Below are 16,969 nucleotides of genomic sequence, written 5' to 3'. Positions count from 1 at the left end.
AAAACTTTTAAACACGTTACTTGAGGTATAATTTTTATACTGTATGAACTAGGTCAAAATAAAGCATATGGTGAGCATATATGGTACAGTCAAGAAAATAGGCTTTTCATCAGCCCAGCAGTTTTCTACTCTGACCTACAGGGAATCGCTGCTCTGCTTTTTGTCATTATAGAGTAGTTCTCTGTTTTTTAAATTTTGCACAAATGCGGTCATATTGTGTAGTATTGTGAAAAGTAACCAAGTCACACATGCTTTGGTAGGCTTATTTTTCCTTATCCATGTACGCACATAGAAATTAATGGCTGGGTGATTTGGTTTTCCTGTGTTTAAAAATTCTTAAAAGTATGTAATGAGCCAGATTACATTTTAACCTAAGGCATACTTAGTCTGTAGCAGATAAACATGTTTTTGCTTCATCTGCATATATTTTATGACTTGAGGTGAAGAGGTAAAAAAATGGTACCAAGGCTACTTTTAGACACTAGGTAGTGTGTAGCATATTTGTGTTATTTACAGTCATTTATACTACTACTTGCACAAAGAGAAATATTTTGTTTTCTGATTATTTCACTTCATATTTTGTCAGCATTTTTAAGTATTCATTTTCTTTCAGGCTTCAAGGTATATGCCTGATACTTGTGTAATTAGAGCTATACAAAAGATCATCTGGGCATCAGGATGTGGGGCCTTAGAGCTGGTATTTAGCCCAAATGAAGAAATCACAAAAATGTATGAGATGGTAAGAATGATTACAAAACTGTGTTTCTTTTATGTTAATTGTGCACATAACTAAATTTTCATCATCTCTGACATCTTTAAGACCAAGTCATTTGTACCTTAATAGTTTAAGCTTATTGCTATAATTAATGTAACAATATATAATTTTATCTTGAAAGGAAAACACTTCAGTGTATCTTAAATTAATGAGTAATTTATTCTTGATTCCCTAACTTTACAGACATCCAGTGCAAGCAGTGAGCCAGAACTGGAGGATGAACAGGTTTGCTGTGAAGCATTGGAAGTGATGACATTATGTTTTGCTCTAATTCCAACAGCCTTGGATGCACTTAGTAAAGAAAAAGCCTGGCAGACATTTATCATTGACTTAGTGTTGCACTGTCCCAGCAAGTAAGTGATTTTTTTTTTTTTTTTCTCTAAAAGAAAGCTGACCTTATTCTTTTAAACAGAAATGAATTAGTTTTTATCATAATTTATCAGAAGTTAAATAAGGAAACTTTGGTTGTTTACTTAGCACTTTTATGTATAGGAAACATTTATTTCACGTTTCACTTAACCCAGGTGGACAGTTCAGTGACCTTTAGGCTTTTAAATAAAGTGTTGTGCAATTATCACCACTATCTGTTAAATTTTTTATCCCCCTAACAATTTGTTTTTAACTGATGATTCCCATTTTCCAAACCTCTATCTCCTGGTTACTTCTGATCTACATACTGTCTCTGTGAACTTGCATCTTTTAAGTATCTCTCACATAACAGGAATCACAAAGTATTAGTCCTTTTGTGCTTGTATTGTTTCAATTAGCACGATGTTCTCAAAGTTCATCCATGTTGGAGCATGTTGCAGAATTTCCTTTTTAAAGCTGAATAATCCATTGTCTGTATATATGCCATGTTTTTACTTATACATTCATCAGTTGATGGATAATTGGGTTGTTTCTACCCATGGCTATTATAAATCAATAATGCTACTATGCTAATTGCTATGAACCTGGATATCTGTTGGGGTACACATGCTCAGTTCTTTTAAAAATGTACCTGAGAAATAGTTATGCTAGGTGAAATGGTAATTCTATGTTAAGCTTCTTGAGGGTCCACAAAACTGAATTCCACAATGGTGCACTATTTTATATTGCCACCAGCAATGTACAGAGATTCCAGTTTCTCCATACCCTCTCCCATGCTTGTTATTAGTTAACTTTTTCAGAATAGTAGCCCTTCCTGTGGATGAGACAACATGGCATTTTATCATGGTTTAGATTATTTCTGTAGCAAAGTTGAGATTTTTTCATGTGCCTATGGTATATCTAGTGTGGAGAAATACACTCATTTTTAAATTGGATTGTTCAGGGATGCCTAAGTGGCTCACTGTTAAGCATCCAACTTTGGTTCAGGTCATGATCTCACATTCCGTGACTTCGAGCCCCATGTCAGTCTCTGTACTGACAGCCCAGAGCCTGGAACCTGCTTCAGATGCTGTGTAACCTACCCCTCCCTTGCTCACGCATGTGCACTCTTTCATGAGCTCTCTCAAAAAAAATAGTAACATTAAAATTGTTTAAATAAATAAATAATTTGGGTTGTTAATGTGAATTTTACATAGGTTCTCCCCATTCAGCTATAAGTACAGTTGGAATCTTGAGCAAGATTACATGAAATCTATAGATCACTTTGAGTAGTATTAGTATCTTAGTAATATGAAGTCTTTCAGTACATCAACACATGTTGTATTTTATTTAGATCTTCCATTTTTTTCAACATCTCCTTGTACCTTCTTAGTTACGTTTATTTATTCCTGAGTGTTTTATCCTTTTTGCTGTTTTTGTGGGTAGTACTGTTTTCTTAACTAATTTCTTGTTGTCTCTGGATATTCATTGCTTAGTGTATAGAAATGCAGGTAACTTTTACATATTGACTTCATAGTTTACAGTTTTGCTGAATTCAGTTTCTTGATGAATTCTTCAGGATTGTATTAATATATAACATTGTGTCATTTACAAATGGAAATAGTTTCACTTCCTCCTTCCCAATTTTGGTATGTTTCATTTTCCTTTTCTTTGCATATTTTGAATAGAAGTGGTGATAATGACATCCTTGTGTTGTCCTGATACAGAAAGATTTTAGTCTTTAGTCACTGGTTAGGAGGTTAACTCAAAGATTTTTGTGTATGATCTTCATCCTTTTGAGAAGTTTCCTTTTTATTCCTTGGTCGTTAAATGAATTTATCATAAAAAGGTTGGAATTCAGTGAGGTTTTTTTTTCTGAATCCATTGAAATGGTAACAGGATTTTTCTCTTTATTTTATTTATGTGATGTATTAAAAAAAATACTGATTTATGTATTAAATCTCTTGCATTACTGGAGTAAATCTCACTTGATCATTACATAGAATATTTTTAATACACTTACGAATTTGTTACTAATTTGTTGGGGATTTTATTTTTATTATGGTACAAATATATAACATTAAATTTTCTAAAGACCATATAGCTAATTAATATTAAATATATTTATAGTATTGCATAATAGAGCTCTAGAATTTTTTCATCTTGCAATAGTGAAACATCATACCCACTAAATGCTAATATGTCCCCCAGCACATCACCACTACTCTGCTTTGGCAACACCTTTTTACTTTCTGTTTCGGTGATTTTTTACTACTTTAGATACTTTGTGTGATTGGAATCATGTGGTGTTTGTCTTTATGTCAATGGATTATTTGTTTAGTGTGTTATCCTGGAGGTTTTTCCATGTCAAACCACTTGACAGGATTTCCCTCCTTTTTCAGGCTACATAAAATTGCACTGTATGTATTGTCACATATTTTTTATTCATTCGTCTGTTGATAAACATTTCTGTTGCTTCTGTCTCTTGGCTATGGTTAACAATTCTGTGATGAATTTGAATGTGCAAACATCTCTTCAGAGCCTACTGTTTGAATTATTCTGCCTGTATCCAGAAGTAGGATTACTGGGTTATAGTTAATTCCCTTTTTTTAATGTTTACTTACTTATTTTTGAGAGAGAGAGGGAGCAGGAAGCGTCCACACAGGGGAGGAGAGAGAGAGAGGGAGACAGAATCCAAAGTAGTCCGTGTAGAGCCCAACGCAGGGCTTGAATTCACAGACTGTGAGATCATGACCTGAAACATCAGACACTTTACTGCCAGTTAATTCTGTTTTTAATATTTTGAGGAATCTCAATACCGTTTTCGTAGTGAGAGCGGCTTTTTACATTTCCACCAACATGGTGCAATTGTTCCAATTATTTCACAAGCTGTATGACACCTCTTATTTTGATAGTGGTCATCCTAATGGGTGCAGAGTGACATTTTGTTGTGTTTTGATTGACATTTCACTTTTGAGTTTCTTCTCATATGCTAGTTGGCCTTTCTGGGAATATTTATATATTTATATTCTTATGGGGTTATTTAGGGTCTTGGTATATCTTTGTTGGGCTTTGTTATCAAGATGATTTTCATGTTAAGGAGTAATTAGGAAGTCTCTCCCTTTAAATTATTCACTAAAAATTATTGATTTGTTACATTTCTTCTTTAGTATAATTCACCAGTGAATTTTTCTATTCCTTGGCTTCTTTTGTTGTTGTTGTTGGGGGATGTTTTTTGATAACTGTTTGGATTCCCTTCCTTGTTACAGATCTATTCATTGGTTTCGAATCTAATTTACTGTTCTTCTACTACTTTTTTCATGTTGGGAACGTAGGTTAATCATTGGAGTAGGTCTTCCTTTCTTAGTATGTATTTGCTGCTGAGCACACTGCTTTTGCTATACCCTAAAAAATGTTGATGAAGTATATTTTGTTTGTGTTTTAAATGAATAGTTTTTAAATAGCTTAATTTTTTCTTCCTTGACCCATGTGTTACTTAGAATTATGTAGTTTCATCTCTCTATTAAGCATATGTTAGGGTTTTCTAGCCATCTCTCTGTTAATTGATTTTTAATTCCATTGTGATCTGAAAACATACTTTGTATGATCATTCTTTTAAATATTTTAAGATATGTTTTATATCCCAGAAATTTCTATCCTATTGATAGAAAATTCTGTCAGTGTCAATCTGAGATGAATATACATTCTGCTTTCATTAGAGGAAGTACTTTCTAGATGTTCATTATATACAGTTAATTGGTGGTGCTCTTCAGTTCAGCTGTGTCATTATTCATTTTCTGACTGATGGATCCGTCGGTTACTGGTAGTGGGGTACTGAAGTCTCCAACTGTAATAGTGAGCACTTCTATCTCTCCCTGAATTTTTATCAACTTCTACCTCATGTATTTTGTGCTATTGATAGTTGCATAAATAGTGTTCTGATAACTTTCCTTGCTCTGTAGTCTGCTCTGTGTGAAATTATAATTTTGTCTGAATTATCACTTCTCCAGCTTTCTTACTGAGTAGTATAGAATGTCTTCTCCAGCACTTTAATTTTAATCCGTGTTTTTAATAGGGGTTTCTTTTAGTAATATATACTAGTCTGTAATGTGCTAAAGTATGTATTTTTGTGTATTTAGACCTTTTAATTTTAAAGTGATTATTGGTGTCTTTTGAATATTATCTACCATATCTCTACTCATTTTCCATATTATTGATTCTTTCATGTTTTATGCCTTTTTATATCTTTCACTTAAATATATATAACTATGTAACTTGTTACTACATTTCATGTACAGAGTTTACCTGTACTAATGTTTGTTTTCTAAAATTTGCAAATTGGTCACAAGTGCTAAGATTAATATTGGAAAAGATTGGTATTAAGGTTTTTTTTGATGCATTATAATTTTAAAGAAAAATTTTCTTCAGAAAACAAAATCAATTGTTTAATATTGTATACTGACCTATTTTTATTTTTAAAAATTTTCCCAGCTTTACTGAGGTGTACCTGATAAATAAAAGTTATGTGTATGTACAGCATATACTGTGAATTTCTTAAATATGTAAATTGTGGCATGGTTACTGAAATCAAGGTAACTAATACATCCTTTGCTTCACACAGTGCATTTATTTATTTTTTCTATTTTTTGCAAATTTGCAAACTTGAGATCATCTGTTAGCAAATTTTAAGCACTAAATATAGTTACCAAATTGTACTTTATTTCTACAAAACTTGTCAAAATTCTGAATAATCAAAATTTTGTGCCCTTTAACCAAGATTTTCCTAAATACCATTCTACTCTCTCCTTTTAAAAATGTGAGATTTTTCAATTCCATATTTATGTGAGATTGTGCATGCATACTTGTCTTTTGTAGGTCTGGCTTGTTTCATTTGGCCTCTTGCCCTCCTGGTTCACCCATGTTGTCACAAATGAAGAATTCACTTCTCTCGAACAGCTGAGCTGTTCTCCACTGTACATACATATCATGTTTTCTTTGTCTAGCCATCTATAATAAACACTTAGGACTGAATTGGAGAGTAGATCTTAAAGATTAATTTCACTCAGTTGGATATATATGCAGAAATTGGACTGCTGGATGATATGGTAGTTTTATTTTTAGTTTCTCTTAAGGAATCCATAATAGATTTACAGATTTACATTTCACCAACATTGTGCAGTGTGTTCTTTTTTTAATCCACATCCTTGCAAACACTGGTTATCTCTTGCCTTTTTGAAAATAGGTCTAATGGGTCTAAGGTGATACCTATCTTGGTTTTAATTTTATTTCCTGATGATGAGTCACAATGTTCTTGTTACATTTCTATCAGCCTTTATATATTGTCTTTGAAAAATGTGTCCGTTAATGTTTTTTGCCCATTTGAGGGATTTTATTTTTTTTTATGTTAAGCTGCATAAGTTCCATACATTTTGGATAAAAACTTCTTACCAGAATCATGGTTTCCAAATAGATTCTTTCATTCTATAGGTTGCCTTTTCAATCTGTTGTTTCCTTTGCTTTGCTGAGGCTTTTTAAAAAGTTTGATGCAACCCTGTATCTATTTTTGTGTTTTGCTGTACTTTTGGTGTCATATCCAACAATGTATGATACCTCTAACTTTGTTCTTAATTGGGATTGCTTTGATTATTAGGGGTATTTTGTGGCACCATATGAATATAGGATTGTTTTTCTGTTTCTGTAAGCATGCGATTAGTATTTTGACAGGGATTATATTGAAGTAGATTTTTGTTCGAATGAACATTATAACCATATTAATACTTCTGATCCATAGATATGGGATGTCTGTCTGTAATTTCCTTCATCAGTTTTAAAATTTTCAGTTTACAAACCCTACACCTCTTTAAGTTTATTGTAAGCATCTTATTTTGTTCATATTAGTAACAAGCTTGCTTTCTTAGTATCTTTTTTTTAATCCTTGTTTGTTTATAGAAATAAAACTTTTTTATGTTTTGATTTTGTATTCCACAACTTTAGTTCCAACAGATATTTTTTGTTATTGAGTAAAGTTTCCTACATATATTTTCATTTTTCTATAGTCAGTTTTACTCTTCTGGATCCATTTTATGTTTTGTCTAATTGCTCTAGAAAGAATTTTTACTTCTGTGATAATAGAAGTGGTGAGAGTGGGTATCCCTTGCCTTATACTGTATGTTAGAAAGCTTTTCGGGTTTCCACCATTGATTATGATGTTAACTATTGGCTTTCACATTAATTGTATTGAGGTAAGTTCCTTCTATTTCTTTTTAAATTTTAATCACAGATGAATATTTAACTTTTACTAAATGCTTTTCTGCATGTATTGAGCTGATCGTTCTGTTACTACTACATTTTGTTAATGTGACGTATCACTGACTGATTTATATATATTGAGTCATCCTTGCATTCCAGAGATAATTTCCACAAGGTCATGATGTAACCCTTTTTATGTGCTGTTAAATTTGGTTTGTATAATAGTTCTGGTGATTTTTATCAGGGATATTGGCCTGTAGTTTTCTTAACGTGTTTTTAGCTAGCTTTGATATATATAGAGATGATGCTATCCTCATAAAAGAAGTTTGGAGCTGTACTCACTTACTCTGTGTTTTTGGAAAACTTTAAAAGAATAGGATTAATTGCCTGTCAGTGGTAGAGCCATGAATTACCCATGAAACTCTCTGTATTGGTTGGGAGTTTTTAATTGTTAATTCATGCTTCTTAATTTGTTTCGGTTTGTTCATTGTTTCTCTTTCATGATTCAGATTTGGTAGATTGTATATTTCTAGGAAATTACCAGGTCTTTTTAGATTTTTGTTAGTATTTGATTGTAACACTACAATAACATTTTTTCATAATTCATTATCCGTTTTATTCCTGAGACATACATTACAGTGTTTCCCCTTTTATTTTCGGATTTTATTTAAGTTTTCTATTTTTCTTAGTATAGGTAAGGGTTTCTCAATTTGAAACTTCCTTTTGAGATTGCTTTTCCTGCCTTCCACAAGTTTTGGTATGTTCTGCTTTCATTTTCTCAAGATATTTTTTAAATTCCGTTTTTGTTATATCTTTTATTTGTATCTTAGAGAGCAGGAGAGAAGGCGGGTGGAAATAGAATCTGAAGCAGGCTTTCCACTCAGCATGGAGCCTAACACAGGGCTCCATCTCAGACCTGGGATCATCACCTGAGCCAAAATCAAGAGTCAGACACTCAACTAACTGAGCCATCCAGGCGCCCCATAAGTTCCCTCATTTTGATTCTCTTACTTAATGCTTGCTCAGAAGCATGGATGAAAAGTTCTGAATATATCTAGTTAGGTCTATTTAGTCTATAGTGTTGTTCAGTTCTGCTGTTTTCTTACTAGTTTTCTGGCTGAGTAATCTATTCTTAAGAATGGAGTATATCAAGTTTCTTTGTATTATCGTATTGCAATATTTGTACCTTCAAATCTGTATTTGTTTTATATTTAGATGCTTTGATGTTGGTGTTGAACATCCAGTTGAATTGACTCTTTACCATTACTTAATATCCTTCCTTGTTTTTAGTGAGAGTTTTTGACTTAACGTTGTTTTGTCTACCCTGTTCTCTTTCGGTTACCATTAGCATGGAATAATCTTTATTCTTTTCTTCAGCGTCAGCCAGTGTCACTTTATTGTAGGCAGCAGATGGTGAGATCTTGGTTTTTTTTCTAATCCATTATCTATTCAGGGTGGAGGTTTTTTGTTTTGTTTTTGATTAGCAAATTTAGGCCATTTACATTTAAAGTAATAGATATAATAGTTTGTTAATAGATACAAACTTACTCTTGCCATTTTCTTAATTGTTGACTATTCCCTCCATCTTTGCTATTCTATTTTATGATTTGATTTTTTTGTGTAATGATACACTTTGATTCATTTTTCTCAAGTATGGCTTGCACTTACGACCTGAGCTGAGAACAAGATTCAGCGCTTAACTGACAGAGCCACCCCAGCATCCTTGATTTTTTTCAATATAGTATCTGTTGTTTTTGACATAAAGTTGTATCTCCTTGTGGGTTTGATTTGCATGTCCCTAATGGTGAGCATTTGTTCATGTGCTAATTAGCTCTAGTCAGGTATCTCTCTTAGAGATACGTCTATTCGTGTCTTTTGGCCCTTTTATTCACAGTTTACATCTTTTTATTGTGTGTCCATTAACAAATTATAACTACAGTGAGTTTAAAACTTTAGCCTTTACAGCTGTTAGAGATAGTAGTGATTCATATACCACCATAATGGTGGGTGAATGAATGATGAATGAATGAATGAATGAATGAATGAATGAATGAATGAATGAACAAGTGAATGAATGAGTGAATTTGACTATATTTATCTTTACCAGTTTTATACTTTTATATATATTTTTATGTTACTGATTAACATTCTTTCAACATGAAGAACTTCCTTTAGCATTTCTTATAAGGCAGATCTTGTGGTAATGCATTATCTTACCTTTGTTTGCTTCAGATGCATTTATATTTTATTCATTTCTGATGGACAGTTTTCCCAAGTATAGCATGCTTGGTTAACATTTTTTTTCCTTTTAACACTTTGAATATTTCTCTCTTGTTCTACTGGTTTGTCAAGTTCTGCTGACAAATCCTCTTACAGTCTTAATGGAGGATTCTTTTCCTTTGAAGAGAGTCACTTTTCTTGCTATCGAAATTCCTTCTTTGTCTTTAACTTTTGATAATTGGATTGTAACACGTGTGTCTTGGTAAAGTCTTTATATTGGTTTGCATTTGGGATCTTTTGAATTTTATAAATCTCATAATCTGTATCCCTCCCACAATTTGGAAGTTCTATCTCAAAATAAGCCCATTTGTTTCTTCTCCTTCGGTGACTCCCAACATGTATTTATTGGTGTTTCTTGATGTTACAAGACTTTTTATTACTATTTTTCTTTTTCTCTCTTTTTTTCCTCCACTAACTGGACAATTACAAATGATATCTCTTAGTATTCACATATTCCTTCTTCTATTTTATTTCTGCTGGTGAAGGACTCTGATGAATTTTTTCATTTTATTCATTGTATTGTTCGGCTGCAGAATTTCCCTTTTGTTTCTTTTCAAATATTTCTGTTTTCAGTCTTCATATATTCATGTATTGTGTTCTTGGGTTCATTGAGTTGTGTATATTCTCTTGTACTCATTAATCTTTTTTAAACAATTATTTTGAATTCTTTGTGAGGCAGTTTGTAGTTTTCGTTTCTGTGGAGTCAGTTACTTAAAGATTATTTTATTCATTGCTGGTGTCTTACTTCCTTGATTCTCCATATTTTAGTAGCTCTTAGTTGTGTGCATATTTGAGGGAGCAGTCACCTCTTCCAGACAGAAAGATCTTTACCTGTGTGTTAATATATTGGTGCTGGATGATGGGATGTGCAAGCTCCCGCTTCATGAGAGTATGGCAATTCTGAGAAGTTAAGGTCAGGGTTGAGAAGGATACAGGCCCTATTCTGTATAACCAAGGCCATAGATATTAGTTGTCAAAAGCAGAAATTTTAAGTCACTGGAGAAGTAGAGAGCATGGCTGCAGCAGTGACAAGGTTATCTGGGTTCCTCCTGTTTTCATTTTCCTCCATGAGAGAAAATTCCAACTGAGTAGATCTCTCTTTGCTTTGAGTTGCATTTTCCTCAGGGATGGGGTAATTAATGTACACTTTTCTATGTGGCCATTCTCAGTTTTTGTGCCCTGATTTTTATGTGCTGCAGCCTCATTCAACTCTGAATCTGTCCCAGGGATATTTTTGTGGATGCGTAGTGGTTTATTAAATTAATTGTTTTTGTTAGAGGGACAAGCATGGAAACCTCCTATCGATAATCTGGCTAATGTGGGTTCACTGATCTGGTTTTAATTCAGCATTTGATCTGATTCTGTTCTTCCCCATCTTATCACTTATACTCCCTTAATTACTTTTTAATGTGGTTACTCTTGAATCTGCAAGAACACTGCAGGTTCAAGAATGAGCCAAATTCCTTATAACATAGAGTTTCCAAATCGCCTTCTTTTCTTTGTAACATTGCTGTCATTCATTTCATATGTCCATAAGCTGTACTCAACAAGTTACTGTCCCCATTATTATTTTGAATAGACTATTATCTGTTAATAGTAAGAAAAGTAAGATTTTCCCCCTTAATATAGTACTTCTCTAAAACTCTGTATTTCTTTGTATAGATTTAAGTTTCAGACCTGTATCATTTTCCTTTCTTCTGAAATATTTCTTTTAACATTTTGTAGGATAAGTCTACTGACAATTTCCTTACATTTTGTTTGAGAAAGTGGTTTTTTTTTTAATTGTTTTTTGTTTTTTGTCTTTCATGTTTTAATGACAGTTTTGCTGTGTACAGATTTCTAAGTTGATGGGTTTTTCCTTTCAATACTTTAAATATTTCACTCTATTTTCTTCTTGCTTTCATGGTTACTGAAGAGATGTCAAAAGTAATCATTATTGCTCCTCTGTATAGGTAAGGATTTTTAATCTCACTTCTTTCAAGATTTCCACTTTTTCTTTGGTTTTCTGGACACATAAAAAATGCCTATGTGTACATGTTTTGGTATTATCTTTCATGGTGGCCTCAGTTTTCTTGATCACTGATTTAGAGTATCGTTGATTTTGGACAATTCTCCATTGCTATTGCTTAAAATAATTTCCTTGTTTTGTTTCTTTGTTATATACCCATTATCCATATGTTTTACTTTCTGTAGTTGTCTCACAATTCTTGGTATTCTGTTTCATCATCTTTTGCCCTTTGCATTTCCATTTTCAGAGTTTCTATTGCCATTTTTTCAACTTCACCAGCTATTTTCTTCAGTTGTGTAATCTTTTGATTACACCACAGGCATTCCTTTCTGTTACAGTGACTTTTATATATAATTAGCATTTATTTGGTTGTTTCCTAAAATTGCCACTGTTGTGTCTACATCACCCCCATGTTCATACATGTTCTTTGTTTTACCTGTTAGATCCCTTGGTATATTAATTATACATTTTCAAATTCCAAGTCTGGTATATTTGCTCTGTTTCTTCAAAATTTGTTTTTTACTTTTCTTTTAGTGTCTTTTATATTTTGCTGAAAGCTGAACTTGACATTATTAGGTAAATAGACCTTATTGAGGAGGAACTTGGCTGTGTTTATTGTCTGTTATAGATACTAGTCGTAGAGGCTAAAATTTCCTGTGGTATCCTTGTTTTTTCCTGTGTTGCGTTACATTTCTCTAGAGACATTTTCTTTAATAAGATCTGAGAAGTTTAGTTTTTTCCAGTGAATTCCATGTTATTATAAGGGCTGCCTATTGATATGAGTTAGAGGAAGTTACCATATAGTTTCATCTTTACATTACAAACTCTGAGGTTTTGCTTATCTGTGTACAGCTCAATTTCTTCCTCATATTTGAAATACAGTTTTGTCAGACGTAGTATTTCTGCTTGGTAGGTTTTTTTTTTTTCTTTCAGCGCTTGGAGTTTTTTGGACCATAGCCTTCTTGATGAGAAACCCACTGATAATTTTGATGAGAATCCTGTGTGCCTGATTTGTTGCTTCTCTTGCTGCTCTCAAGATTCTTCTTTTGTTTGGCTTTTGATAATTCAGATATATTACACGTGTATATGTGGGTCTGTTGGATTCATTTAGGTTCTTAAACTGCATGTCCACTTCACTCCTCAAATTGAGGAAATCTTTCAGTCTTTTTCGAATAATCTCTGCTGCTTTCTGTCTCTTTTCCTCCACTTGGACTCTTTGTTCACTTTCAGTTATTCTTTCTGCTTCTGACACAATCATTACAATTGTTCTATCTTCACATATGATGATTTCTTTAATCTACCTATTAAATCTACTTACTTAAATATTTCTAAAATGGATTTTTCATTTAAGGTATTATACTTTCCAGCTGCATAATTTTTTAGGGGATTTCTTTTTTATGTTTTCTGCCTCTTCATTGTTTTGTTTTTAATTTTATACATACCTCCTTTCTTGATGTTCTCATTCTTTTCATTCTTTGAGCATCCTTAAAACAGTTTTTTTGTTTTTTTTGTTTTTTTCTTGAAGTCAGTATCTGATTGTTTTCAGGGACATCTTTGTTGACTTGTGTTTTTTTTTTTCTTGACTGGACTATAGTTTCCTGGCAATTTATGCATTGTATGTTCTTTGATGAAACCTGGACATTAGAAATATACAGTGTTGTATTTCTGAAAATCAGATTTTCCCTTTCCCACAGTTTTGCTGGTGTTTGATGTTGTCATTGCTGTTATTATTGTACGCAGTCTCTGCTCTCATAATCAACCTGGGGTGTAAACTGTACGTTTTCATAGGTATTTTCTGAACCTTTTCCCTTCCTTGAGCACATATAGTGACTTTTCTAAATTCCCCCATATATGTGTTTGCTATTGAATGTCCTAATCCTGAAATGTGAGAAGAGAAGAGAAGAGAAGAGAAGAGAAGAGAAGAGAAGAGAAGAGAAGAGAAGAGAAGAATAAGAGAAGAGAAGAATAAGAGAAGAGAAGAATAAGAGAAGAGAAGAATAAGAGAAGAGAAGAATAAGAGAAGAGAAGAATAAGAGAAGAGAAGAACCAGAATCATAAGAGAAGAATCAGAAAAGTTAGTGACAAAATCCATCTGCCCTTTTTAATGCTATGGAAGTGCTAAGCCAGAGCAGAGTGGTTTCCCCAGTGGGAGTGAGAGTTGAATAATGACTTCCCGCCTCTATATTTACACTGTATTACCAGGAGCAGCAACCAAAAATCAAAACACGTATCTCTGATATTTGGAGGACATAGTGCCTAACTGACCATTCTGACTCACATGTGTTGCTGCTAGAATATTTGCTTTTGTTACATGACACAACTTTTGCTTGGAGATGGAATCTTGGAACTCTATTCAGCTATCTTCCAAAATTATCTTTTACTTTTAATTATGTGTCTTTGTATCTAAAGTGAGCCTCATGTAGATGACATAAGTGATTCTTTTTTAAGTCATTTTGGCAATCTTTGCCTTTTAACGGGAGAGTGTAATCTCTTTAAATTTAAAGTAAATGAATGACAGGCACCTCTCTGGCTCATTTGGTATAACATGCAGTGTATGAGTCTTGATCTCAAATTTGTGGATTTGAGCCACAAATGTTGAGTGTAGACATCACTTAAAAATAAAATCTTTTTAAAAAGTAAATAAATAATGACTTAATAGTCATTGATTTATCTTTTATAGGCTCTAAGTTGTTATCCCAAGAATATCAGTTAATACCCTAAACTTAAACAGTCCTAGTTTGAATAAGAACAGTGTGTTTGAAAAATGCCAAGTTAGTTTTACTAACATAAATACCGTTGTCTCCATTTTAGTCCTTTTCCTTTGTATATTTATTGTTGAAGATTACATCTCTAAACACTAGTGTGACCATTCACATAGATGTAAAATTGTTTCTTACATTTGCCTTTTAAGTCTCATAGTAAGGGGAGGCTGGGTGGCTCAGTCAGCTGAGGGCCTGACTTTTGACTTAAGCTCAGGTCATGATCTCATCATGTTCATGGGTCTGAGCCCTACATCTGCCTGTGCTCTGACAGCATGGAGCCGACTTAGGATTCTCTCTCTGTCTCTGTCCCTCCCCCCTGTTTGTGTGCTTGCTCATGCTTTCCTTCTCAAAATAAATAAATAAACTTCAAAATCCATGAGTATCATAGTAAGAGAAGCTACATGCTCAGATCAGTGCTGATTTTTGTATTTCAAATATAGTTAACCGTTACCACTGTTGTTTACAGAATATGGCTTCATATAACTGGTTAGTGTGTTTTCATTTCGTTTGTAGGATGCCCTTTTAGGACAGCTCTTCATCACATTCCCTTAACTTTTTCTTATCTTGAAATTTCTTCATTGAAGATGTTTTGTACTGGTTGATAGTTTTTTCTTTTGTCACTTTATATCTGTCATTCTGCTTTCTTGATTGGGAGTTTATGATGAGAAATCGTCTGTAAATCTTACTGAAGATTACTTAGGTATGACAAATTGCTTCATCCTTTATGCTTTCAAATCTAGTCTTTGGCTCTCAGTAAATTGACTATAATGTATTTCCCTGTGACTCTGTCTCAGGTTTTCCAGTTTCAAGTTTGTGGCCTTTGTTGGGTGTGTATTTTCATGTCTTTCATCAAAATTAAGAATGTTCAGTCATTATTGTTAAAATATTCTTTCTGTCTTCTGGGACTTTTGGTTTACTTCATGGTATGTCACATGTTCCTTGGACATTTTAAATTTTTCTTTATGTTCCTCATACTAGATTGTATCTGTTGTTATCTTACTCTTTTTCTCTGCCTCCTCAAATCTAGTCTTGAATGCCACTGTGGAGTTTTTTATTTCTGTTGTTTATTTTTTGTGTCTGGAATCTCTATTTCAATTTTCTAACACTTTCTATCTCTTTCATAAAACTTTGTCATACATTCTTGTTTTTCCTTTGTACCCCAGTGGTTTGATCATGTTTATGAGTGTTTCAAATCTTGTAGAAAGTTCAACATCTAGCTTCCTGAGGTACACTGTTAATTTATTTCTTTTCTTTGAATTCGCCATACTTTTTTATCCCTTTGTATAATTTTTTATTTTTCCCCCTGAAAATGGTACATATCAATTTTACAATTCATGTAATAACTGGAAATTAGATCTGTCCTCTTCTCCAGACTTGCTCTTCTTGATGTTGGAGAGTTAATTATGTAGTGCCAGGGACGCCTGCTGGCTTAGGCTTAATTGAGTGGAGCCTGCGACTTTTAATATGGGAGTCATGAGTTTGAACCCCACATGGGGTGTAAATTGCTTAAATAAATGCAGCTTTTTAAAAAAAATTTTGTTGTGCCAGTATTTTGGCAAAGTACAAAGAAAAATCTGTTTTACAAATTGGAACTGTATTAATAGTACATTCCTTTAGTACTTTATGCAAACATTTGTGCAAACATTTGTAACCATGCTTCATCATTCACTCTCTGATCATACTGTCCTACATATTAGCCTGAGGTGAAAGCTTAACTGTCATGTTTTTTTTAGTATTTGTCCCATCCTATTAATGTGACTTTTCTTTCAGTGTTTTTGGCTGCTTTTCAAAGTCCTGACTTCCTCTCCCCAAAAACACTCTCTAGGTCTTGCTACTTTGTCAGTTATAGGTTTCAGTTATAATCTTTGCTCCTAAGAGCTTTGGGTTTTTCTGTTGCCATAGGATGTTTTTGCCCATTACATTGTCTTTTTCACCATAAGTGAGTTCTGAAGAAACAGAAATTGAGTGTTCTCTGTGTACATCAGTTCTGCAGAAGCCTTAGATAAACTAGCCACAAACACAATAGTTTACAAATAAGGTCTTCTTTGCTCCATCCAGAAGCAGGAACAAGATCTCACATTGTGAATGTGGCTTGCCATCTTGAAGGACTTATACCACACAGAGTAGATGGTGGGGAGAGCACCAAAAAACTTTCCTATCATTTTTAAGTTGTGATTTTTGTTATATGGTGTTTGTTTGATTGATACAGATTGGTTTTTCAAGAGTTCTGTAAGTTTTTGATTGGTTTCTGATGTTTCCATAGAGGAACAGGAGCTTGGAACTGGCTGCTATGCAATATTGCTTCTATCCTTTTTGAGCATTATTTATTTTTAATTTCCAAATTTTCATATAAGAAGTTTGTTTTAACCCATTAAAAACCTGATAAAAATACTTAAATAGGATATTAACCTCCTAACTTGGTTTCACTACTGTTGAGCTTTTGTTTTGTTAGTGATGTCAGTTTTTTGTTTGGTTTGTTTTTAAGTGAATCCATGTACTGCATATAAAATTTGATACTTTAGATAGGATAATTAGGAAATAAATATT

General features: G+C 33.1%; 1 protein-coding gene across 4 annotated transcripts in view; it reads left to right on the top strand.

The window, feature by feature from the left end:
- The window catches only part of LOC122212687 (probable ubiquitin carboxyl-terminal hydrolase FAF-X), a 160,413-nt gene that overhangs the window by 105,397 nt on the left and 38,047 nt on the right, over positions 1-16,969 (top strand). For all 4 annotated transcript variants that reach the window (XM_042926655.1, XM_042926652.1, XM_042926654.1 and 1 more), the window contains exons 25-26: positions 614-739; positions 959-1,128. In XM_042926655.1, the coding sequence (XP_042782589.1) occupies positions 614-739; positions 959-1,128 (296 nt within the window). The remainder of the gene's footprint in view (positions 1-613; positions 740-958; positions 1,129-16,969) is intronic.

Source organism: Panthera leo, chromosome Y, assembly GCF_018350215.1.
Source record: "Panthera leo isolate Ple1 chromosome Y, P.leo_Ple1_pat1.1, whole genome shotgun sequence".
NCBI lineage: Eukaryota > Metazoa > Chordata > Mammalia > Carnivora > Felidae > Panthera > Panthera leo.
Note: the sequence above shows the minus strand (reverse complement) of the source record. Positions and strands in the feature narration are given on the sequence as shown.